The sequence below is a fragment of the Equus przewalskii genome, chromosome 5 (assembly GCF_037783145.1).
Source record: "Equus przewalskii isolate Varuska chromosome 5, EquPr2, whole genome shotgun sequence".
Lineage (NCBI taxonomy): Eukaryota > Metazoa > Chordata > Mammalia > Perissodactyla > Equidae > Equus > Equus przewalskii.
The window spans coordinates 81072319-81097500 of NC_091835.1; the positions used below are offsets into that span (position 1 = coordinate 81072319).

The 25182-nt window shown below is 42.2% G+C and overlaps 1 protein-coding gene and 1 long non-coding RNA gene across 10 annotated transcripts in view; one reads left to right on the plus strand and one right to left on the minus strand.

Moving 5' to 3' along the window:
* Window positions 1–6843, plus strand: part of LOC139083645 (uncharacterized) — a 59238-nt gene extending 52395 nt beyond the window's left edge. The window contains exon 3 of the long non-coding RNA XR_011540529.1: window positions 4935–6843. This is a non-coding gene — a long non-coding RNA (uncharacterized lncRNA). The remainder of the gene's footprint in view (window positions 1–4934) is intronic.
* C5H12orf56 (chromosome 5 C12orf56 homolog) overlaps window positions 1–25182 on the minus strand; it is an 85621-nt gene that overhangs the window by 31054 nt on the left and 29385 nt on the right. For all 9 annotated transcript variants that reach the window (XM_070621954.1, XM_070621947.1, XM_070621948.1 and 6 more), the window contains 3 exons: window positions 23468–23630; window positions 15244–15316; window positions 2387–2795 (listed from right to left, as the gene is read on the minus strand). In XM_070621954.1, the coding sequence (XP_070478055.1) occupies window positions 2387–2795; window positions 15244–15316; window positions 23468–23630 (645 nt within the window). The remainder of the gene's footprint in view (window positions 1–2386; window positions 2796–15243; window positions 15317–23467; window positions 23631–25182) is intronic.

The following is a 25182-nucleotide window of genomic DNA, read 5'->3' on the forward strand; positions in this document are numbered from 1 at the left end:
AAAACACATTAATTATAACATATACATTTATAATACTTACATAGAAAATGATATATTTTTATGATATATATTTAATACTGGCTAAATTATATCACATATATTAATCTCTGTTTTTTTTCACTTAATACATATGTGGTTGACAGTTTTTCACGTCTGTGTATATGGATTTACTTCAATCTTTTTAAGGATTACCTGGTATTCCATAGCATAGATATCCAATAATTTTAACTATTCCCCTATTAATGAGGTTTCTTCTCCCTTAAATCTGTAATGTTGTCATTTCCCATTCATTCCTGGTCCTCAAAATAAATGGGGAAGCGGTGTTCAGCAAATTCTCCAAATAACCTTTTGTTTATGTTGAGGCTTAACAGACAGGTCAGAAGGAATTTCTGAAATGTTGCTGATTTACAACCGCAAACAAGCTTACCCGTCTTATTCCTGATGCGTCAGAGCTGGTGGTGGCTGTGTGGGTGCGTGGTGGGGGACGTATGTGCTTTTTCTTACTACTTTTGTCACTGCTCTCTTTTTAAAAATTGCCCTTTTTTCCCTCTCTAAATGTTTATGCTTGCCTTAAATGTACAATTTTAATTTGGGGGTATGCCTTAGTTATTTAGGTTTCTAGCGGCTATCTTCACACCATATAAAGCGCAAAGAATTGCCATAGTTCATCTTTGTAGAATTTGAGATGCTAAACAACCCAGATGTAATTATTTTTGGTGAAAGTTACAGATAAAATAGGTTACTGAAGAAGACTCGACTCTTTGGGAACCCTTAAAATCAGGATGAGTGCTCATTTCTAACTGGACCGTTTGGGTTCATTTTACCTGAAAGTTAATATGTCCAGTTCTTTTCCCAGGAGCACTTCCCTACCTTAACATGAAAGATCATTCCAGATCTCAGGGCACAAGAGATCAGTCAACCAAGCTAAGTCTGACTGATTGAGGAGATGATTTATTTTCAGTTTCCTGAGATGGCCTGACTTGCCCCAAACATGCCTCTGCTGCAGAGGTAAAAAGCCAAACTTAAAATCATGAGTCAGTCCCTTCAGGGAGCACAAACAGCCATTCTGAAAGATTCAGATAGATTTTTAAAGTCAATTCAGTTTGAGTGCTTCCATTAGAACACATAAAGCCTTCTTTTAATAGAGCTGGGTTTTCCCTCTATTTCGGATTCATTTACAGTCTTAATTTGGAGAAAACTATTTAAAAGTTTAGAGAGGAATTTTAAATGTCTAACATTTAATTTAAACATTAAACATTCTGAACTGTACAATGAGAAAAAAATTAGAGTTGTCTCGCAATCTTTCACCATTTTTAGCCATTTATAAAACCCCCTGCTTCCTAGCTTCTTCGGAGTGAAAAGAACCTTTCATATTTCTTAATAGTATTGCGCTGGAAGATCACTAATCAAAATTATATGTCACTGAAGATAACGGAAAAGGATCATACTATGCTTTTAATAAGTTACTTATTTTTAAACTGATCCTGGTGTAATAAAAAGATCCCCAAATGGGAGTTCTGACTCTGCCCCTAAATTTGTTATATAACCTTGAGTAAGTTACTTCAAGTTTTTGTGCTTCGGTTTCCTCATTTATAAAATGAAGGACTTAGACGAGGCGATCTCTATACAATTATCTGGCCCTATGACAACGACTCCCATCAGCCTCCTTTCAATGGTGCAGCTAAGAAATACAGAAACATGTTGACAGTGTTGAACTTTATCTGAGCTCGGTGCTTTCTGAAAGCAGAAATGGTTGAGAAATCCCCCCAGCTAACTGCGAAAGGCCACCCTGCTCACAAACATCCCGAGATAAGACCTGTCTGCGTCCTTCCTCAAGATTCCCAGGAGACGCACTGCGGACTCCCTTGCTTACGTGCCTCTACAAAATCCCAGGCCCATCTCCTTTTCTTTAAGACACTCCTATTTTTTTTCTTTTCTTTTCTTCTTTTTTTTTGAGGAAGATTAGCCCTGAGCTAACATCTGCTGCCAATCCTCCTCTTTTTGCTGAGGAAGATTGGCCCTGAGCTAACATCCATGCCCATCTTCCTCCACTTTATATGTGGGACGCCTACCACAGCATGGCTTGCCAAGCGGTGCCATGTCCGCACCCGGGATCCAAACCAGTGAACCCCAGGCCGCTGAAGCAGAACGTGTGAACTTAACCGATGCACCACTGGGCCGGCCCCTAAGATACTCCTTAATGAGCACTTTTCCTGTTGCAATAGCCTAAAGAAAATCATCCCCTTAATTGTCCAGTAGGTTTTATCTTTCATGATATTATTAAATTCCAAGGCTAAATTTCCAAAATGGGGGGGGGGGAGCAGGAAAGGCACTTTCGCCCTAAAAAGCAATAAATACATCAAGGTTAACTCATGGGGACACTTACTATAATATAATTGTTCCATGAACTTTTTAAGTGCAGAAATATGGATGAGGCTGTGGAAATAATGTACAAATGAAGTTCTGACTCTTTCTTCTCCAGGTTTGGGTTGCTCTGGAAAGGGGAGGCCAGGGAGGAATTGCCTAAGTGAGACTCGTGTCCGTTCCCATCGCACTGGAAGGGGATCTCACTTAGAGAGTCTCCGTGATCTCGAAGTCCCTGGGGTTCTTTTGTGTTTGCTGTACAAGACGGCACGCTGACAGCCTTGCCAGCGGCTGACGTTAATTGACGGCTCCTTCTGGAGGGGATGGGTAAAGGTCGAAAAGCCCGCTGGCCGTGAAGGGACGGCTTCTTGAGGTCTGAAGGAGGACAGAGGAGTGAGTCCCTGGACAATGTGCTGCTCTCCTGGCGGTACCTGTCAGGTAGAACTTAGAGTCAAACTTCACGTTCATAATTTAACAACAAGGAACAAAGAGAACCCAGTGGCCCAAATGCAGCAGGTTAACATCTGAAAGTAAATGTTCTCCCATGAAAGGAATGCTTGTTAAGAGAAGGACGTGATTCACTCTCACTCGCTAGTACCCTCTGACCGAGGGGAGGTATGGCACAGTTCTTCAGTATTCTTTACTGCTTTCAGAAATACAGCTCTCCCCAATGTCATTTAAAGCAGCACTTTTTTCATCTGACGCATTGTGCCTGTCCTTCACGGAGCCCCAACACTTCCACTGAGAGGACCTTTCATTCTAATTTTGAAACCCGATTATTCTTTCCTGGTGCATTTCTAATGGACGCTATAAAGAGAAAACTATTCACATGGAGCTGTGAGAGAGATGGTTTTTACTGACGTTTTCTTTGATCCATCTCTTGCTAATACCTCTTCTGATTTTTCCAATATCACTTTTTTCAGAGTCGATCTTGCGTTCCATCCCCCACCTGCCCTGTTCTCTCCAGCTCACTGTGACCCATTTCTCCTCTCTGCCGCACAGGGAAGCAAGCTGCAGAGTATAATGAGATCTAAGTTCCAATCCTGGCTCTGCCACTCAGTGGTTATATGACTTTGATTGACCTAAGCCTTAATTTCCTAATTTTAAAATAGGAATAATAACAGCACCAATCTTATCGAGTTTCTGTGAGAATTAAACAAGAAAATACAGGGACCGGCCCCGTGGCCTAGAGCTTAAGTTTGGTGTGCTCTGCTCGGGCAGCCTGGGTTCGGTTCCTGGGTGCAGACCTACACCACTTGTCGGCAGCCATGCTGTAGGGGTGACCCACGTACAAAATAGAGGAAGACTGGCACAGACGTTGGCTCAGGGCGAATCTTCCTCAGCAAAAAAAAAAAATACATGCACTGTGTTTGTGATGCTGGAAACACTCAATAGGTGCTAGCTGTTAATATCATCCTAGATTGCCTTGAATTGCCAGTTTATGATTCTATATGAAGGTATCTTGTCTCCCTTGTGAGATTGGAACCTCCGTGAAAGTGGAAAGCCACTTTGTTTTTATTAGTTCTTAAATTTTAAACAGGTATAAAATTTATTCATTATCTGAACGGTGCTATGCGTGATTCTGAGTTCTAACCCTCAGCTCCCTCTCCGACCGACCTTGCATGTGTGTGCAAGCACTCGCACATGCACACAAGTGCTTACCACAGTTCACTCATCTAAACTCCATTCCCCTTAAACAGCCACCCCTTGCCAAACCCTTGGGCTTAAGGATGTGCACACTGGTGCTGTGGTCCCAGAGTGTGACCTGGAAAGGGAGCTGAGAGCACGCCCTCCTTGCCGCACTCTTCTTGCTCTGTGGAGTAGCACGTGGCATGGCCAGATTTTAAACATACAACTGAACAAATGACTGTATATGACTCACAATCCTGAATGCCACGCAGTAACTATCTTACATTACCCCATTTCTTCATGGGATTCTAGCATTATGTAACCGTGTTATCAAAGTGGCTAAGAACATAAGACTCTCCTGCTAGGATTTCCAAGTTAATGAATATGTCTAGCCCAGAAATGGATCACACATACTCCAATCCTCTTTAAAATGATAGCTTTTCTTTATTCTTACAGATTATACTTTCTAAAACTTTCTCTATGGAAATTGAAGAGAATTAAATAACTGCTGCATAGGTTATGGTAGATAATATTAGGAAATTATGTTAAAATGCTCATTTTGGGTGCAAAACGTTTTGTGTGAAAGTTCAGCAACATGATTTCAGGTAGTTACAGAAAGTCTCACTTGAACTGACTGTTATTTACTCAGTTGTATGAAAAGTCTATTATTTTGGAGAGTTAAAAAGGGTTTCTGAAAACGATTTCTGTTTTGTGGCAGCATAAATGAAAATGCCATGAACATTATAGCTTTACCAGTTAAGCAAGCTAACTCATAAAACTAAACTGTACTCTTCATTTGAAAGTCGATAACGCCCACCCTTACTTGTCCAATTAAAGCAAGAGTTCTAGAACCTTGAATTTGCATGTGCCAACTTCATATTTACAGAACTAAGTTTCTAAAATTCAAATGTTTTTCTAATGAGCTGATTGTGTATCTCCAGGGAGAGCCCAACCACAAATGAGGAAGAGGTGAGAGAAGTGGAAAGAGAACTCCAAAATCAAAAGGATGCACAAATCATTTTTCTCCTTTTTCCCTCTGCATCAAAGACAGATAAATTCCCTGAGCCTGAAAATGTCAGGTTAGAAGTCACAGTCCAAAAAGCAACAGGCAAAATCGAACAGCTTCAGAAAAACCAGTTAGGTGCAAGTTCAGCTAAGAATGACAAGTACATATGCTAGCATATTGGCTCTATCAAGAAATGAAGAAAAATGGTAAATTAGAAAAAATAATGGATTTAAGAAACTCAAGAAAGAAGTTAAATAAATATGAAAATGCAGAGTTTAGTTCTCATGGAAAGCTAAAAACCTATCAGACTGAAATAGATGGTCAGATTAATATGCTAGAACACAAGAAACCAGCAGAATAATAGAGAACAATAATTCTTCTATAAAAAGTTATATAGACCCAGATCTCAAGATCTAGAATTTGAGCTCTCCTGAACAAAAAATTCCCCCATGAAGATGCTACTAAAGCAGAATTGGTGAAATATAAGCAAATCTATGTGGAAGAATTCAAAGTGAGAAATAACGTTCAGATAACAAAGAATAACCGAGAGGCTGGCAGAGTCCAGTACCACACTCTTCATGGGCACCTGACCCGGAGTCACACAACGTAATATTCAAAATGTCCCAGATGCAATCCAAAATTACCTGACATTTGAAGAGCCAGGAAAATCTCAATATCTTATGAAGAAAAAAACAATTAGCAGATTTCAATACTGAGATGACAAAGACACTGGAATTATCAAAGACTTCAAGGCAACCATTATAACCATGCTCCAAAGAAGAAGAGTGAACCCCTTTGAAACAAATGGGAAGACAGAAGCTCTCAGCAGAGAAACAGAAGATATAAAAAGGGACCAAATAGAAATTTAAGAGGAAAAATACCTATAATAACCAAAAACTTAAAAATTCACTGAATGGGCTCAATAAGAACAATGGAGATGACAGAGGAAAGTCATTGAATTTGAAGATGGATGAATAGAAATTATCCAATCTGAACAACAGAGAGAATAAAGATTGAAGGAAAAAATGAACAGAATCTCAGGGGATTGTGTGACAAGATGAAAAGGTCTAATATTCATGTCTTCAGGGTCCCAGAAGGAGAGGAGAAAGTGTAGTGCAGAAAAAATATTTGAAGGAATAATGGCTGAAAACTCTCCAAATTTGCAAAAGACAAACATAGATTTAAGAAACTCAGTGAATCCCAAACAAAATAACTCAAAGAATTCCACACCAGATGCATCATAATAAAACTGCTGAAACTAATAAAGGAAATTAAGAGATATTTAGAACTGAATGGCAATACGTGTCAAAATACATGTGACTCAGCTAAAGCAGATTTTAGAGGAAAATTTGTAACTGTTGTTGACTCTATCTTGTTTAAATTCTGTGCAGAATGATTTTTTTTTTAAATCAGTCAATCAACTACTGTATGCATTCTGTTCAGGATTTTTACTTGCATTCAGAGGAGAAGTAAAGTGTGCCTACTCCATTTTGACCAGAATCAAACCTTAATTTATTTTGTTACATCAAAATTAAAATTCTATTCAATAAAAGACACCACATAGACAAAGCTAATAGGTAGCTGACAAAATGGGAGCAGATACTCTTAATGTCTAAAACCAATAAGCAGATTGATATATAGAATGTACAAAGCAATTCTGCTCCTGAGTATATCTCTCAAGGAAATTTTCAAGCACGTCCATAAAGGGAGAAAGGGAGGAGGAAAAAGGAAGAGTAAGGTAGGAGTAAAAGAAGTGAAGAGAGTGTGGAATAGAGTGAGGGGGAGAAAAATGAATATTGATTCCACTCCAATGCTCAATAAACATTTTTTTGTATTTTTATAAATGCGTAATTGATCAGTGAATATTGGTTCATAATGATAAACTATGAGCAAATTGTGTGCAAGAGCATATATGTATTTCTCTTTCTCTTGAGTTTCTAAACATCCTGGATTCATATACTTACACACATAGTATATTTACATAAACACAGGACTTGGTCCTGTAATAGAACTACCACAACCTATTGCATAAGAAATTCTTAGAAAATTAATAGAGATGGTATCTCATGCCAAATTATTACACAACTTTTTAATGTTTTTAATACTATAGTATTTATTAGTGAGAATAGAAAAGAGCAAAGTCATTCAGTCTCAAAGCTTAATCAGGGATTCTGAGGATGCTGAACAGATCATTGCTTAGTGCCTGACTTACTGATGGTCAGCAATAACAAAAGAGCTAAGTTGGTTGGTTGGTTGTTTTTTGAGGAGGATTAGCCCTGAGCTAACTGCTGCCAATCCTCCTCTTTTTGCTGAGGAAGACTGGCCCTGAGCTAACATCCGTGCCCATCTTCCTCTACTTTATATGTGGGACGCCTACCACAGCATGGCTTTGCCTAGTGGTGCTATGTCTGCACCCAGGATTCAAACTGGTGAACCCCAGGCCGCAGAAGCAGAAGGTGCATACTTAACTGCTGCATCACTGGGCAGGCCCCTGTTTTTTTTTTAAAGGTGTCCGCTACTCCCATTTTCTTTTCTTTTTTTTTTTAACTTTAAGGTATGCTGTTTTCTTTTCTTTTTTTGGTGAGGAAGATTGGCTCTGAGCTAATATCTGTTGCCAATCTTCCTCTTTTTTTTTTCTCCCTAAAGCCCCAGTACATAGTTGTATATCCTGGTTATAACTCTCTAGTTCTTCTATGTGGGATGCCACCACAGCATGGCTTGATGAGTGGTGCTAGGTCTGCACCCAGGATCTGAATCCGCGAACCCCGGGCTACCGAAGCAGAGTGTGTGAACTCAAGCACTACGCCACCAGGCTGGCCCCAAAGAGCTAAGTTTTAATAAAGACTCTAAGTGCCACACACAAGTTAAGCACTTTACGTGTACATGACTTAGCCCTTACATATCATCCCTGTGGGACAGATACTATTGTGAGCCCCATGCTACGCAGGAGGAAGGACGCCTAGGAAGGTTAAACAGCCCAAGACAGGGTCAGGATGTGAAGTCAGCCAGTGTGGCTACCGTGCAGAAAGGAATAACACAGCTCCCTTTTTCTACTTTCTGCCAAGAAATGCTTCTTCTTATAGAAAAATATAAGGTTCACCTTCTTGGTTAGTTGGTTTTTTTCCTTTTATTTTGCTAATAATGTACAATTAAGTGCAGCACATTCTCATTTCATGAAAGTGCCAAGCTGGTCAGCTCTAATTCTGTTTATTAAAGAGATCGGTTTCTCCAAAAGCGCTTCTCTCTATTTGCCATGCACTGCAATTAGAAAATGTGCTGTTAAGTTTTCATCAGCTAAATATCAGAAGAGGGTACAGAGAGATGTGAACTCAGATCAAAATCCAGCCTGGTGGGTACGAGCCTAGCAGACCTGGACCCACAGCTGAGCACGGCCACTATTTCATTTCCTCTTAGATCACTCAAGGTGAACTCAATTAAATTTAGACAAATCTTACTCTGGGCCAGCGCTATAAAAGTGTTCTATTGATCTCAAGCTTCCTCTGTTTTTTAACACTTGCAAGCAATAGGCAGTCTTGTTTCTCCCCCCAGCTTTACGGGACTCTTAAGTAGGTCATTATACACTTTTCCTAAAAGAACATTTTGGTGCAATATCTACTTAGGTTTTCTCCTGTAAAATGCATGTAAGTGCATGGAATTATCCACTAATGAAGAGCTACACTAAAGATGGAGAACCCTAAATACTGAATCTCCTTATCAGAGATCACTAGTCTGTTTTCTATCCCTTAGGTGTTAAAAGGCCTGTTGTTTACTCTTACCCTGAAAAGTAGTCATACTTATGCAAGTCTGATGTCCCAAGATAACTGCCTCCTTCTTATGACCTGCAGCTTCTCATCATTAGGTCTAAAACTCTACCCCTCGAGGTGTTTCGAAGCTCTGTTCATGATAACGTTCTTCAGCCCTCTAATTAGTGTCTTCTATCCTAGCCTGCCTGTTTACACTTTTGAGTCGCATGTGTAATTATGGAGATGACAGTGCTAGACAACTCTGGGACAGCAGGCCTAGCTCCCCTACTTTATTTGGAAATCACCCCTACCCTCCAAGCATGGACCACACAGAAGCTGCCATGTTTCTAAAGACCCTGACCTCTTGGCTATGTGGATATTTTTCAGCAGTAAGCCATTTATTCAAGCTAGGCATCAGAGACCTTCCCAGGATTTCTAGATTTGATGCAAGAAAGTGTGTGAGTTAGCCCTTATCTGGTGGTGGGAGCTGTAAAAAATGAATATAAGACAGGTAGTGACTTTGCTGTCCCATGGAGGACATGGTCTTCAGTGAGAGAAAATGAAGCGGATCCACAAACATCAGAGGAGACAGACAAAGTCCTCTGGCACTCAAGCCCCCAGCCCAGCTATGCCTACATCCCAGCTTCATTCAAACCATCCCTACACTCTTATGGTTGGGTTTCCAACTTTGCTGATTTTGCTCACCATTGTACATCTAAAACGGAACATAGAGCCAAGCTATTAGAATACGCCACATTAAATGGATAGATAGATCTACATTTGCATTTATATGTATGTCTATATCTATACACATCTGTTGAATGAATGTTGAATTACACGAGTTGCCCCAGTAATTCCAATAAATTCCCCTTTTAACGGAAGTTGGACTTCTGCCACTTTCAACAGAGCTCTAACCTCCATAATAACCTAAAACAACTACTGCAAACATTAATTAGAAATCTCTTTTACTTTTCCAAATTGGAAGAAAACAAAGACTATCAGAGTAGTCTCGAAAAATTGGGGCGTTATATGGCAAACTGTGAAAAAGAAGACTGCTGGGTCTGAGAGCGTGTGCACGGCCGTCACCAGCACTGCCTCTCCCTCCGTTCTTCCAGTCACGAGGGCCACGCGACAACAAGGCAGACATTCCTCCTCCCAGAAGCTAATAATCCATGAACTCAGGGCAACAATGGAAGGGCAGCAAGCCCTTCAAAACATGGTTTATAATTACCTGGATTTAGATGCAATAGTGCTCCCCAAGCCAGGCTAGGTTGTAAAGAACACGATTATCATTCAACAAATATTAAGCACCTACTGTGTACCAGGCACTGGGCCAAGCACCAGAGATGTATCCATGTACAAGAATGTCTAGGTCCCTGCCCTCAAGGAGGTTACATTCTAATGGGAAGACAGATAATAAACAATGAGCATGTAATTATAGTCATGAAAGTGCTATGAAGTAAACAGAGTACTCTGATAAAGAAAACCCGTGTGTGTCTGTTGGAGCGTGGCATATACTGTAGGATGGGTGATCAGGCAAGACCTCCCTAGGATGTGGGCATTCAAGCTAAGACCTGAAGGATGAGAGAGAGAGGCATGGGAAAAGCAATGTGAAGAGGGGAAAGGAAGTTCAAAGGCCCTGAGCTGGGAAAAGCTGGAGGTGCTGCAGCCAGTGTGGCGAGCAAGGGGTGAAGCGACGTGAGATGAAGCTGAGAGACAAGCCAAGGCCAGGTCTCGCAGGGCTGTCCAGATCTGTAAAAAGTTTTTCCTTCCTGTGCAAGGGGGATGCCACTGAAAGACTTTAAGCAAGAAGGGGGCATTTGGAAAAGATCGCTTTGGCTTTAGGATGGATAATGCAGTCAAGTGCAGGTGGAAAGGTACTGTCTCAGTCTGTTTGGGCTATTCTAATAAAATGCCATAGACTGGGTAGCTTATAAACAACAGAAGATTAACAGTGCAGGAGACCGGGAAGTCCAAGACCAGGCGCAAACATGGTCGCCATCTAGTGAGGGTCCTCTTCCTGGTTCACAGCTGGTGGCCCTCGCTGTGTCTTCACATGGTGAAAGGAGCGATGGTCTCTAGAGCCTCCTGTATAACACTAATGCCATTCGTGAGGGCTCCTTCTCATGATGAAAGCATCTCATAAAGGCCCCACCTCCTAATACCATCACCTTTTGGGGTTAGGATCTCAACACATGAATTCAGAGGGACATAAACATTCAGACCACAGCAGGTACCAAGAAAGGAAGCGGGGAGGGTAGTTAGAGGTGTTACAAGCCCAGGTAAGAGATGACAGTGGCGTGTCCTGGGGTACTGGCAGTGGAGACAGAGAAAAGTCGATGGCTTAGAGACATACTATGGGTGTAGAACTCAGGAGCCTCAATAATCCAGGAGCAGATTGACTGCCTAGCCCAGGAACTCCTAAACCTTGGTAGCTAGCTAACAGAATCATCTAGGGAGCTACCAAAGACAGACTGCTGAGTCCCATCCCTAAAAGCTTAGGATTCTGTGGTCGGGGGTAGAGCCCAGGAGGCTGAACTCTCCATGAGCCCTTGAGAGATCCTGATACAAGGCGAGGCTTGAAAAAAACCACAGATTTCTGCCATTACCCAGGTCGGCTTTATTCCCACCCTCCAGATGCTTCGGGCTGTCTCCTCACAGGGCCCAGCCAGCACATTAAGAGAGTAAACTAATCTCACAGCAGTAACAATGCATGAGGAAGCAGCAACGGGTGGCCTAGATTCTGGCTTATCCCAGCAAGTTCAAGACCCGGTAGCCAACCTAAGCTCGAACAGCAGGAGCACTCGGGGAAATGAGTCCTGCTGAACTGACTCTCTAACCTTGTTGTGGAGACTCAGCTTTGTCAAGGAAGTTTTCTAAAAGTGTGTGGCTTTATCCTTTGTAAAAGGCAGGACGGTGGGCACACACGAATCTTTGATAACTAGGGTCCTTCTTCAGGATTATCTTCATGATTACAGTCTGGAACTGGAGTTGGTGAGTTGAATGGGCTTACAACAGCAGGCTCTGGAAGGCAGAGGCCGAGTGGAGGGGGCCTCTGTGCCCCTCACTCCTGGGATCCCCAATAGCCCCCCACTCCCACCCTGTGCAAGCCCCCCCAAATAAATATGTGCAAGCCCCCCCAAATAAATATATACATACTACACAAAAACTATGTATTTGTGCCTACCAAAGGAAAAAGAGTTTCAAGCCACTTCAAATAAGCACACATTCTGGGTAAATGAGTCCCCTGATCGCCCCTTTTGCTGCCCTGTTTTATGGACTCTCTTTTATGGAAACTTCACCGGAAGTGAAGGATCTGACACTTCCAGGAAGGACCTGACTCTAGCCTAATTCCTCTTCCACATATACTGGTATAAGCTTCAAATTCTACTAGTTTTCTTCTGCTTCAGGCCAAGATGGAGTAACAGGGACTAGCTATACCCTCCCACCTGATACAACCAAAAACTGGAAAAATATACAAAAAAAACCCCAGCTTTTAAGATACTGGACATCAGACAACATAAGACAGTGGGAAACGAACAAGGTGAGACCTAAGAACTGCCTTGAAGAGGTTCCCAGGCCACAGTGAGGGGCTGGGGTGAAAGATATCTATTGTGGTGATGGTTTCATGGATGTTTCCATATGACAAAATGTATCTGCTTGAAGACTTTAAATATTGCAGTTTATGGTATGTCAATTACACCTCAATAAAGCCGCGAAAACAAAACTCTACTAATAGAGCTTCTGGCTTTAGTGCCTGTTTAAAATGGAAATCCCACTGAAGGGGAACCATTTTAAATTGGTGTTACAGTCATGCACCGTGTGAAGACGCTTTGGTCGACAATGGACTGCATGCACGACGGCGGTCCCACAAGATCGGTACCGTGCGGCCTAGGTGTGTAGTAGGCTACATCATCTAGGTTTGCGGAAGTACAGCCCATGATGTTCGCACAACAAAATCACCTAACAATGTGCTTCTCAGAACACATCCCCATTGTTAAGTGGCGTGAAACTATATTAAGTTGTCACACTGTAGTGTCAATAAAAACCCAAGCACGGAGTTTCATAGGGAAAACAGGATGCCTACTAGGGAAGGCTAGAGAGGACTGCCCAGAGGGAGGGAGGGCACCAGAGGGGAAAACGGAAGCAAACTGGACAAGTGTGTTGACAGCTAGAGCCCAGAGGTGGTTCTGCTGGAAATGTGAGGTGCTCTGTTTTAGTTGCCACAATAAATGAGGAGCACTGCTAGCATTTAGTGGACAAGAACCTGGGAAGCTCGAGTCCCACAACATGTGGGGCTGTTCTGCATGACAAGGCATGGTCCCACCCAAAATGCTAATGGCACCCATCGAGAAACCCTAGGGGAAGGAATTCTCCCCCAAGGCCGCTGGTCCCTCCCCGTTACCAGCATTCCAGAGGGGTCCCTGTGCGTGTCCTGAGCGAAGTCTGCAATGTGCAATGGAACACTTACTAGTCAATCCTCTCTTAGCCAGTAAGTTTTTCTGATGTTTCAGCACCAAACAGAATCAGAACCTCCAAAGCCTTGAGAACCCTGACAAGAACACAGAGACTATTTTTTCCAAGACCTCTTAGTTTTTCTTGTTTTTACTGGAGTACAATTGACATACAATATCCTATTAATTTCAGGTGTACATCATAGCAATTTTATATTTATAGATGTTCCAAAATGATCACCACGATAAGTCTAGTTACCATCTGTCACCCTACAAAGTTACTACATTTCTATAGCTAACTCTTTAAACTCTAAAAACCTTTAAGAAAAGTACAGTTACTGTGCCAACTTTCTACCAATTTTCTCGTCCAGAATAGTTGGCTGTAAAGTTAAAATTCTGTAAAGCAAACTGGTGATGCTTTCCTAGTAGAAAAAAGAATCTTCCTAAACCAAAAAAGGTTTTTTTGGTGAGAAAGGAAGTTTTAACAACGAAATTTAGATTCAGAAGAGACCTCGTAGGTCATCTTGATCAAACAGGGAGAGGTGGTGAGGATGAAAGAAAGTACAGTGGGAAAAGGGCCTTCTCAGCAACCTAAGTTATGCACAGTGTGGTCCACCGCAGGTTTGTGAATATTCCCCAGGAAGGAGCTCACTTCTCCTCTCTGCAGTGTTTTCCTAACTTGGCTATTTCCCCCAGGCCATGACTGTCTTTCAGGCCCGAGCCCACATTCATTTTCCCCATGCCTATGTATCACCTCAAGGCTCTTGAATCCTGCGCTCCCCTCCCCCTTCCAATGTCTAGATGCTTCAAGTGTGTAATAGAATCATACTCAGAGTTACGCAGCTTAGGAAACTCCATTTTAAATTTACACCCAGACTTCTCTCCCTCAATACAGACTGAAATTTCAACTCCCCGATGAAGTTCTCCACCAAATGAGGCCCACTAGGACCTCAAGCTTCACCTGTCTAAACCAATATTGGGGCTGATCCCTCCTGACTTCCCTAATTCTCTGAAAGGCATCACCTTGAAGTCACCCCGGCTTGACACTACAGTGGTTTCTCTCTCCATCTCTCTCATGTTCAATCAGTTGCCAGTCTTGTAGATTCTGCCTCTGAAATGTTTCTTCCATCCATCCCTTTTTCTTTATTCCCATGACAACTAGCCCAATTCAGATTCTCATTACTTCCCACCAATCTTCAGTCTTTTCCACTTCAATCCATTTTAAGCATAACTGTCAGATTATTTTTTTGTAATAATGATTTTTATGATATCATTCTCCTGCTCAAAACTTTCAATAGCTTTCTCACATGCCGTGAAATGACATGTAAAGTCTTCATCTGGATTTTTAAGACCCTCCAAAATACGGGCCCAATTTTATTTTCTAACCTTGCATCTGGTGATCATGTTCTAGTTTCAAATCACACTAGACTGCTCACCTTTCCTGAGACACATTCCGCTTTTCCTGCCTCAATCTTAGCTTCTACTAGTCCTTCCAACTACAGTATCTCCATCTCCATGTGCACTACTCCTTTACCAACCGTCATCTGTCATCTTGACTTCTCCCCATGACTCAGTGTAATCTTTCCCCTCTTTAAATCTCTTTGACAATTTACTCACATTCATGACAAGTAGCGTGTGTACTTTGTATTATCTTTATTCATGCAAATGTCATATATCCTGTTAGAATCAGCTTCTCAAGGATAGGAACTATGCCGTACTCATCTTTGTAGCCAGTACAGGGCCTAATATAGTGCCCTACACAGAACCAGAGCTCAATACATGCTTTTGAATTTAATTTTAATCATTTATTTATATTGTGACATCTATATCTTCAGTTGAAATGAGAAAAATTATACTTTACTATTTAACTTCCTGGATTTGAATGTAAAGAAAGGTCTCTCAAAATACCTTCTTCATTATTACATATATGAGATGAACAGAATTTGGTCCAAAGCCATTTGTAGAGAAAAAGCATTAAAAAAAAAATTAAAATGTAAAATAAGATTTGGTCAGATAGTTACAAACATACTCCAAACTACAATCGCACCTGTGAGGGGCTTCATTCAAACTTGCAGGCGCTCTGCCTCTCCAAAAGACGGGGCCATTCTTCTCTTCTTTGACTAAAATGAAAAAAAAAAGTTAGCTGGTCATTAATTGCATAATTCGATTGAATTTGGGAAGAAGATGTAGTCACCGAACTGATTTGATGAGTATTCATAAATTCTCACAGAAACCTACAAGTACAGAATTATAAGCTGGGTAGCATGATGGAACAAAAAAGACTTTGGCTTTGACATTAAAAGACATGCCAAAGTTCAGACTCTTCTAAGGAACACACTTTACAAGTTACTTTATTGCTCTGGCCTCAGTGTCTTTGGTGCGGGGGTCGGTGAGCCAAGGAGTTGAAAGAAAGATTTCTTGGACTCTCAAGATCTGGCAGTGGTGCTCTTTTATTTAGAGAATAGTGTGGAATAGCATGGGGACAGGACCCATGGGCACTCAGGCTGCTGCTGCTGCTGCTTCTGCTGCAAAGATGGGTGGAGAGTAAGGCTAAATTTAAGGCATAGGTATGTGAGCCATCTCTTTACAAGACAAAGGAAAGAACACGTAAAAAAGTTAAAATGGTATTAGTGCAGGTGGGGTCAGGCCACTGGGTGGTCCCACAACTTTTAGATAAGAATCAAATCGGATTAAGTAAAGGCCAGAAGCCACCACCCTAAATCAGTTACGCGAGGTTGCCAGACAGTAACCAACTTAAGTTCTTTCCTTTGGCATTGATTAAGAGTTTCTAGAGATAAGGTCACCTCCCTTCTTCCTGGCACAGAGAGGGAGGCATCTTTACAGATGGGGGTTCCCCTTACAAATGTAAATGTTTCCCAACAAAAGGCAAGCAAACTCTGCTTCTCGGAGCCTGCTTCTCATCTGCAGTTTTAAAAGTAACCAGCCTAAAAATCCTCGTCATCTTTATCTGTAAAACTGAGGATGATAATTCTGTGAATGAAAATGAGACAATGCATATAAAAATGATTCACGCGATGCCCGGGAGTGTAGGTAGGCAATCAACATTAGCTCAGTTTAAAGTAAAAATCAAAGAACCAGTCATAACTCACATCAAGAAAACTGTCATGTCCTCCCCATTATGTGAGTGTATTTTGTTTGTCTATTTGGAGGGATAAACAATAACAGTATCTAATAAGTATTCTGAACAAGAACCAAATACATGTTTCCATAAGCTACTGCAAGGGGTCAGTGTTAGCTCCACTGCCAACCTCCAACGGAAACCGGGTGCTCCCTGTCGCCACCTCCCCATCCCTGCAGATGAAGATGATGGTCAGCGATGCACAGGCCAACCCCGGAGCAAGGAGGGGAGGAGGGAAGCCTCTTGCACCCACAGAGAATTCCTTTTGGGGATTTCCCTGCCTCTCTTAGCTGCTTCCTTTCTTGGCTCCTTGCTTCCCTTTCCTTCTCCCTTCTCTTTTTTTTTCCCCACCCCGTTTTTTTTTTTTTTAGGTAAAATTTGCATAAAATGAATTGCAAAATCTTAAGTGTCCTTTGACTGAGCTGGACCCATTTCCTTTGGCTCTGCTCTATGCAACTCCTCTCCCTCACTCCCCTGGGTCTGAGAGGAGCCCAAGGCACCTCCATGCTTCAAGCGAAGAACTCTCACTTGAGAGAGCCAAAGCCGATGCTGGACGGGGTCTACAGAAAGATGGAGCGTGTGGGCCATTAGGGCTTGCTCTGCTCTAGGCGTCAGAGGTCAGCACAGCCCCCTTGACGTCCAGCAGAGCTCACCAGAAATGGGAAACCACCTGGGGATTTCGGGCAAAAGGGCTGATGACAGAAAGTGTTCTGCGGGAACCTGCAGCTGCAGGAGGGGTCTGTGGGAGGGGTCAAGGTGTAGGGGTCGTCTGTCACTGTCTTCCCAGCACCTTCTGATGTGGATTAAGGCTGCCCCAGCTAGAGAAGCCCAAGGTGACCTGGCCTACATGCCAAACTATACGACCCAGTGGACTTTTTTTATGGTATGAATTAGGACCGCCCGAGGGAGCGAAGCCCAGGGCATCCTCACCTACATGCCGATCTATATGGCCAGATTTGTATCTAAAGTTATATGACCGCACAATAACCAGACCCCATCTGCACTGAAATCATTTAATGACTTTTTACATCATCTTTTCTTTTTTCCAGTAAAAATAAGTCACGTACCCATGCCTTATAAAATTAGCCCTAACCCTCAACTCAGGGCAGCAGCAGGAGCTCTGACTGCCCGTGGGTCTTGTCCCCACGCACCAGCTCTGCCTGCCCATGGGTCTTGTCCCCATGCCAGCGGGGGCAGCAGCAGGAGCTCTGACTGCCCATGGGTCTTGTCCCCACACACCAGCTCTGCCTTGCCATGGGTCCTGTCCCCATGCCGGCGGGGGCAGCAGCAGGAGCTCTGCCTGCCCATGGGTCCTGTCCCCATGCCAGTGGGGGCAGCAGCAGGAGCTCTGCCTGCCCATGGGTCCTGTCCCCATGCTATTCCACACTATTCTCTAAATAAAAGAGCACTACTGCCAGATCTTGAGAGTCTAAGAAATCTTTCTTTTGACTCCTCGGCTCACCGACCCCGCATCATTTCCTTCTTTAAGGAACTGCCCTATTCCTACAGCTACCACAGATGCCCCCATATTTAAACAGAAAAAGATTGCTCCTTCCACGAAACTAATGACGAAGCGTCAGAGCCCTTCTCTTGCATGAATCCTTCCAATATCTCAGGAGAAGCCCTACCAGTGTGTTCACGTGGTCAGATGTTTTGGTAAAACCTGCAAAGGGAAGCTATCTAACCACAAACATTTAAGACCACAGGCTCTTCCCACTTCAATTTTTTTTCAGTCTCACTTCCCCTCTTGGGAGCAGCCACAGGTACTTTATATTTGTGATTTCTTCTGCCCAGGTTTCTTCAGAGTGCTGAAGTCATCATATTTGCTATTTTAACTCTTTTTCTTAAAAAGGGCTCTGCAAATTGTATGAGTTTCAGTTCCCACAAAATCTGGATCCACCCCTGCCCTAGCCGGAGCTGACGGGCCTAGGGGTGGGCTTTGGATCTAAGCTGGGCCGATCAATGTAGCCCCCCCAGGCTTGTGACATTTGGACCTGAGAGGCAGAGCTAGGAGTCTTTGGAGCTGGCTGGACCCTAGAAGAAGGTCCCCTACAGGCTGTTCAGGCCCTGGAAAGGCCCCTGGCTTTCTGGTTTCCACTATGTGGCTCTTCTGTTCCCCTTTTGATTCCCCAAGAGACACCAAAAATCCATCAACAAATTCCCTTTGGCATTAAGATAGGCAGAAGCAGTTTTGCTACTTGCAAGCGAAGAAGCTTTACTAATACATAAGCGTTTAAGACCCCCGTCATCATAGGCACTTCCAAGTAGGCATTTCACCACTGTGGGTGCTAAAGGCGATACAAATAATGCCTTTGGTTATCGCTGGAATTAAGGAGAACGTATTAGCACTTGTGGCCCAGGGGTCAGACAGGTTTGAGAATATCTCTTGCTTCAGGACCACATATTACAAAAGATATAGGGGGGAACCACAGGGGCCCTGGGTCTCCAGCGACACCGAACCCAGGGAACAAGCAGCTTGGAGGAGAAATGGAAACAAAGAGCACAGCACTGCTGGCGCGCTGGGAACGGGGAGGAGACCACTGACGCTCTCTCTGAGGAAGACTCAACCTGTACAGAGGATGGCGTTGCCTCTGAAACCCGATTTCACCCAAGTTCACTAACCACACTCGAACTTTCTCTTTTTTGCGTGAGGCCATTAAACAGTTGACACAAAACAACTTTAGTGTCAATGTCCCCGCCTGTCCTTATGTTAGCTTTAGATTTTAATTTGTAACGATGGTATGGAGCATCTGAGGATCCTCTGTGCTCTCCACTGAGAAAGGAAGTACAGCTTGACCTCTATTCCGACGCGTGGTGGAATGTCTGTCTCCTGGATGCCAATGACCAGAGTCTGGCAGGTACAAGGCAATAATGACAGGAGAGCCTGAATACAGATGGTAGATAATAGTTATCTGCCAGCATATTCTCTGGTGGGCACGCAGCAGTTCACACGCTTCCTCAGGGGCTTAGGTCTGCTGGCCTTCAGCCATTTAGCACAATGTACATCTGAGGACATGTTCAATAGCGCCGGTCAGCTGAGGAACATTCTTGGAAGGGACACTTCAAAAAGGATGCATCTGCTTTCTTAACTGCAAGAGGTTTGATTATATTTGTCAAAATCCTATTCCTGGGGGAAGACTGCCAAGCTTATGTAAAATTGTCCACTAAACCTGAGAGATTCATCAGCGCCTTGTTGTTTTAGTTTTACCCCGCATCAATGGTTTCAGAAAATGTTTAGTTTTGAAGTTTAAAATAAAAATTCTATCTATATACACATCCATCCATCTATCCATATATATACGTACAAAACTTAGGCTCCATTTACATTTCATTAAATTATGATGTTTCATTCTGGTGTGGGGATTATGCCAATGTTTCAAAAGATACCACTAAAGCCATTAAGTCTTTTCTATGACACTAGAGCTGCAATGACCAATTTGGTAGCCACTAGCCATCTGTGGCTATTGAAATTAAATTCAATTAAAATTCAATTAGTAGCGCTAGTCACATCTCAAGGGCTCAATGGCCACAGGTGGTGGACGGCTACTGTATTAGACGTCATTAGACTAGATATGGGACAAGTGCATCACTGCAGAAAGTTCTGTTGGGTAGTGCTGTTCTAGAATGTACCTGACACTCAGGGGCTAATAACCCAGTTCATTCTAGAGCTCTAGCTGCTAACACAGTTGACCACTGTCGCTCCGCTCCCATCAGCATTGTTCATGTAGAGTTCAATAACCATCCCCTTTCATCCACACACAAAAAGTACAATTCAAAGTGCTAACTGTGGCCCATCGAAGGACACGTGTACTATAGAGAAAGTCTCTTTTTCTGTACATCTCCAGAAAAGTAAGGCCGAATTAGGAGTCCTGTTAAAAGTGTGGTGATTAAACTAAGTATTTTCACTATAAATGATCTGCACTTCTGAGCTTCCTCTGCTGACTGGAGTGTGAGCACCGTTGCCACATGACACAAATATTCCCTAGGCTTCCACCCAACAGGTTTGGAGTAAGTTCTAATAATTATCTTTATTTAAGTGCTCAGTGGTCAATCTGTGCTGCTTCTCTAGGCGTGACATCATCATTATCAACATTAAGGACTTGTGGAATGACTACTGTCAAGCAGACGGTCAGGCAGGTTTGAGCCTATCTCTTGCTTCAGGACCACATATTACAGAATGTCCAGGGGGTGAACCGCCAGGGCCCTGGGTCTCCAGCGATAGCCGCCCCAGGGAACAAGCAGCCTGGAGGAGAAGTGGAACAGCACATCACTCTCAGTGTGCTGGGAAGGGGGATGTTTCTGTCCTCGAATGTGCACTATGTATGACTCCTTGTGACAGTGGCAGTTCTGTATTTTCAAAAGTCCCTGCATAAAACTGTCAGATGGTACCTTCAAGGATGAAAGTAAACAGTCGGGGAGAGGGGCTAATTCGATGAATAGCCATGTGCATGAACACCAGGTAAGTTTTCTTTAAAACCCCTTGCTGCTTTTCACACCATTGGCAAAGTTTCTAGGAATTTAAATTTCTTAAAACTTCCACCTGTAATTAGCTTCCTGAATGTGTGTTTTTATCTTCTTATACATGTGGGGAGAAAAAAAAAGCCAAGAATAACTATGCTTGTGGACAGGCATAGATATGCATTTAAGGCAACCAACGCCAGTTAGACGTCCTAATTAGTGTGACAAGAGACCTGGGGAGCGGCTGCTAATTACAACTTCTACCAACAGTTGCCATGCCACAGAGCGTCAGGGTGGAAAGGGGCTCGTCCGTGAGCGTGTACAAACACCACACAGTTTTCTCACACTTCATAGCTATTCAGTACTCCACGAGGCTCCGCGTCTGACTTAGCAGTGAAGTGAAGACCAGAAGAATGAATGGGCTGCTCTGGGCTGCTCCAGCAACACGGGCTAGATGTCAGAAGTGGACGGGCCTACCCAGGACCCCCTCGCACCTCATTCTTCCCTTCTCCTTCTACGCTAAGGATGCGATCAGAACAGCAGACTGCTTTCCTGCTGTGTGCCCAGCCCTGCCCACGTTATTTCATGTAATATAATGACCCTGTGAAGCCACCAGTAGAGACAAGGAAGCTGAGGCTCACAAAGGCTGAATGACTTGCAGACTGTCACACAGCCGGGAAAGGTGACAGCCAGGATTCAAATCTGGGTTTAGCTGAGTTCCTAAATCCATGTTCTTTTCCTCTGCTTTGCACCAATTCCCAAGGACAGGATCCATACTTAAAGGGCTCCTTTATATACATCACGTTTCACAGACACATACACAAATATAAGGTAAGACTATGAAAGTAAACAGTGTAATGCTGACCTATATATTCTCTTCTATTTTTAGCCATTCCTCCTTGGATTTTTAAAACTTCTTCTCAAGAAAGGTTTAGGTGAAGCCTGAAATGTGAAACACAAAAGCAGGGGAGCTCTGGCTGAGCCAGGTGAGCGCAGGGCCGCTGGCTCCCCAACCTCCCCTCGCCACCCCACCCCTCCGTGGACTGTCTCGATCTCCTCGGGCACAATGGGAAAATCACTTGCATCAGATGCTGAGCTCCCTGAGAACAAGATCTAAAGATGACTCTCATCTTTGTCTCTAGGTGTGAATCATAGTTCTTGGATGAACAGATTCCCAACACATATTTTTGAGTGAAGACCGAATGCTGTAAATAACCATAATAATCCATAATCATCAGGGCAGGACCTTGTGGCCCCACCTTGCTGGTGGGAGGTCCGAGGTTCACAGAGACAACTATCACTTTTCCTAAAACCAGGTTCACCATGTTTTGGGTTACCCACTGCACTTTCTCCACCAAGGTTTTCATTAAAATCTACAGTTGTTAATAAAGTTATTAAAATCAAACAAGAACTGACCGAATGGAATCCAGATTCTAACTCATTCTTTTTTTTAAAGCAATATTTAGTGAACACACTTCTTTTTCTCTTTTTCTTTCTTCGTTTCTTTCCCCTCCCACCTTCCCATCCTTTTCTACTCTTCTCTTTCTTTCCTTCCTTTCTACATATCCTCACTCATGGCAAACTATGCCCAGGCACTATGCTGCTGACAATGGATTGGTCAGCTCATCCTCAATGTAAAGAACATTATCTTCTCAATATCACTAATTGTCAGGGAAATGCAAATCAAAACTGCAATGAGGTATCACCTCACCTGTTAGAATGGCCATTATCAAAAAGTCAAAAGATAACAAGTGTTGGCAGGGATGTGGAGAAGGAGAAAGGGGATCCTTTGCACACTGTTGGTGGGAACGTAAACTGGTGTAGCCACTAGGGAAAACAGTATGGAGGTTCCTCAAAAAACTAAAAATAGAGGTACCATATGGTCCAGCAATCCCACTTCTGGGTATGCATCTGAAGGAAATAAAATCACTATCTCAAACAGCTATCTTCACTCCCATGTTCACAGCAGCACTATTTACAGTAGCCAAGACATGGAAACAACCTAAGTGTCCAGCAACAGCTGAATGGATAAAGAAAATGGGGAGTGTGCAATGCAATTTTATTTAGCCTTAAAAGATGCAATATTATTCAGCCTTAAAAAAAGAAGAAAATCCTGCCATTTGTGACAACATGGATGAAACTGGAGGCCATTGTGCTAAGTGAAATAAACCAGACACAGAAAGACAAATACTACATGGTCTCACTTACGTTGAATCTAAAAAAGGTGCACTTATGGTAACAGCTAGTAGGATGGTGGTTCTACCAGGGCTGGGGGTGAGGGGAAAAGATAGATGCTGGTCAAAAGGTAGGAAGTTTCAGTTACAAGATAAATAAGTTCTGGAGACCAAAATGTACAGCATGATGAGTGTAGTTAATAACAAAGTATTGTATACTTGAAGTCTGTAAAGAGTGGATCTCAAGTGTTCTCACCACACATACACACACAAAGGTAACTATGTGACATGAGGGATATCTTAACTAGCCTGATTGTGGTGATCATTTCACAGTGTAAACGTATATCAAAACATCACACTGTACACCTTAAATACACTCAATTTTTGCTTGTCAATCATACCTCAATAAACCTGGGGAGGAAACAAAGAACGTTATCTTTTTTGTCTCATAAAGAAATGCATCTTTCCTTGTGTCATTTTAAGAAATATATATTACATACCTTTTTTGTCGTTAGAATTGGCATGATGAAATGGAAATAAGAATTTCCTGACCCCTTTTGATTTTTCACACTCTTTTTTCAAAACACTTGAAGAATAGATGATACGAATGTGTTGGTTTGTTTCTCTATCCGGTGAACTAAAAAATTCTGGATCATCATCAATCTGAAAAAGAAATTAATTGAGCTGATTGAAGACAAACACAACTGCTCATCTGTTCTGGGATAATAAATTCCCCGAGTTTAGGGCCAGTTTAAACTGCGCTCTTCCTTTTTATTTTTTTCCCTGGAAAATCTTTCCTCTTCTCGCTGTTAGGTTTCCCAATTCCTCCTCTCTTTGTTGTAGCCCTTACTAAAAACGTGCTCAGCAACAGAGTCCAAGAAACTCTTGACACTACAGGATTGCTAAATAAGTAGTAACAGCGCTTGTGTTTGTTAAAGTGTATCCCTCCCCACTTCCATTTTGAAAACAGATTTTTTTCCTAAAAGGTCTCAAAAATCTATGATTAATTGGGTTTAAACTAGGATTTTCCTTTGCAGAAGACAATGTCCGGTTGTCGGGAACAGTCTATGAAGATTCTGTGAATTCAATCATCTAGGTTTGAACTACTGGAAGCTTCCTGCTCCTAAATAGCTTTCTCTTCTCTCCAAAGTGCTGTTTCCTATTCTTGATTAGAAATGGAAAAGGTCTCAATAAATACTTAGGATTTTTAGATCTTCTCTTTAGCAACCTGCTTCCCTTTTTACGGTAGGTAGGCAGCAATAGCATCTGACCGACAAGCCAAGGGTGAAGCCAGAGAGCCCCCAGAGGCTTAGCCCCCCGAGGCTTAGTAAAGCTATCACTTCAAGCATCGGGAGGCCTTCCCTCCAGGCTTTTTGCAAGTACTTAGAATTTGGGTAAAAATGTTTCCTGTGATCATCCAGTTTCATCCTTCTCTTTTCACAAATATATGAAGGAAATATCAAATAATCAAAATAACAAAAATCTAAAAATTTAATTCAGAGTAATTAAAGATAGGAAGATGGATTAATGAAAAGCCATCAGGGTCTACTTAAATTTAATTTTTTTAAATTATTTTCAAATATATAGAGTACGTAATTCAATCCAAAGCTAATGAAGCATAGCCCAGCGGAGGTCTTCAGTGGACGTGCTTTAGTTAAAACTGGAGTTTTATAGGTAGTAGAGGAATTCTCTTCTGCACAAAACACTCTTTAGAAATGTCTTTGGTGGGGCTGGCCCTGTGGCTGAGTGGCTAACTTTGAATGCTTTGCTTTGCCAGCCCGGGGCTTCCCCAGTTTGGATCCTGGGCATAGATCTTCCTCATTGGAAAAAAACCCACAAAAAACAAAAGCTATATCTTCTCAGATTTATTAATATTACATAAAAAAATACACATTTTATTCTACTGAGATTAGTTTTTCCTAAATTTATACAGACCTACTAATCAAATAAGCTATTATTACTCACACATAATGTTAAAAACTATGAAAAATGTAAATTTGTGTTCAAGAAAATGGAATCATTATTCTGACAAATTTTTATTTAAACATTAATTATGTTTTATAATATCTCAGATTGAAGATAATTTTCAAGATCTTTAGATAACTTAAAACCTTGGGCTGATATTAAATTGAGTTATTTAATGGATAATCATTAGATAAAAAATAATTTTTAAGCAAGATAAAATACTCAAACACTGGGTAATTGAGCATAATTT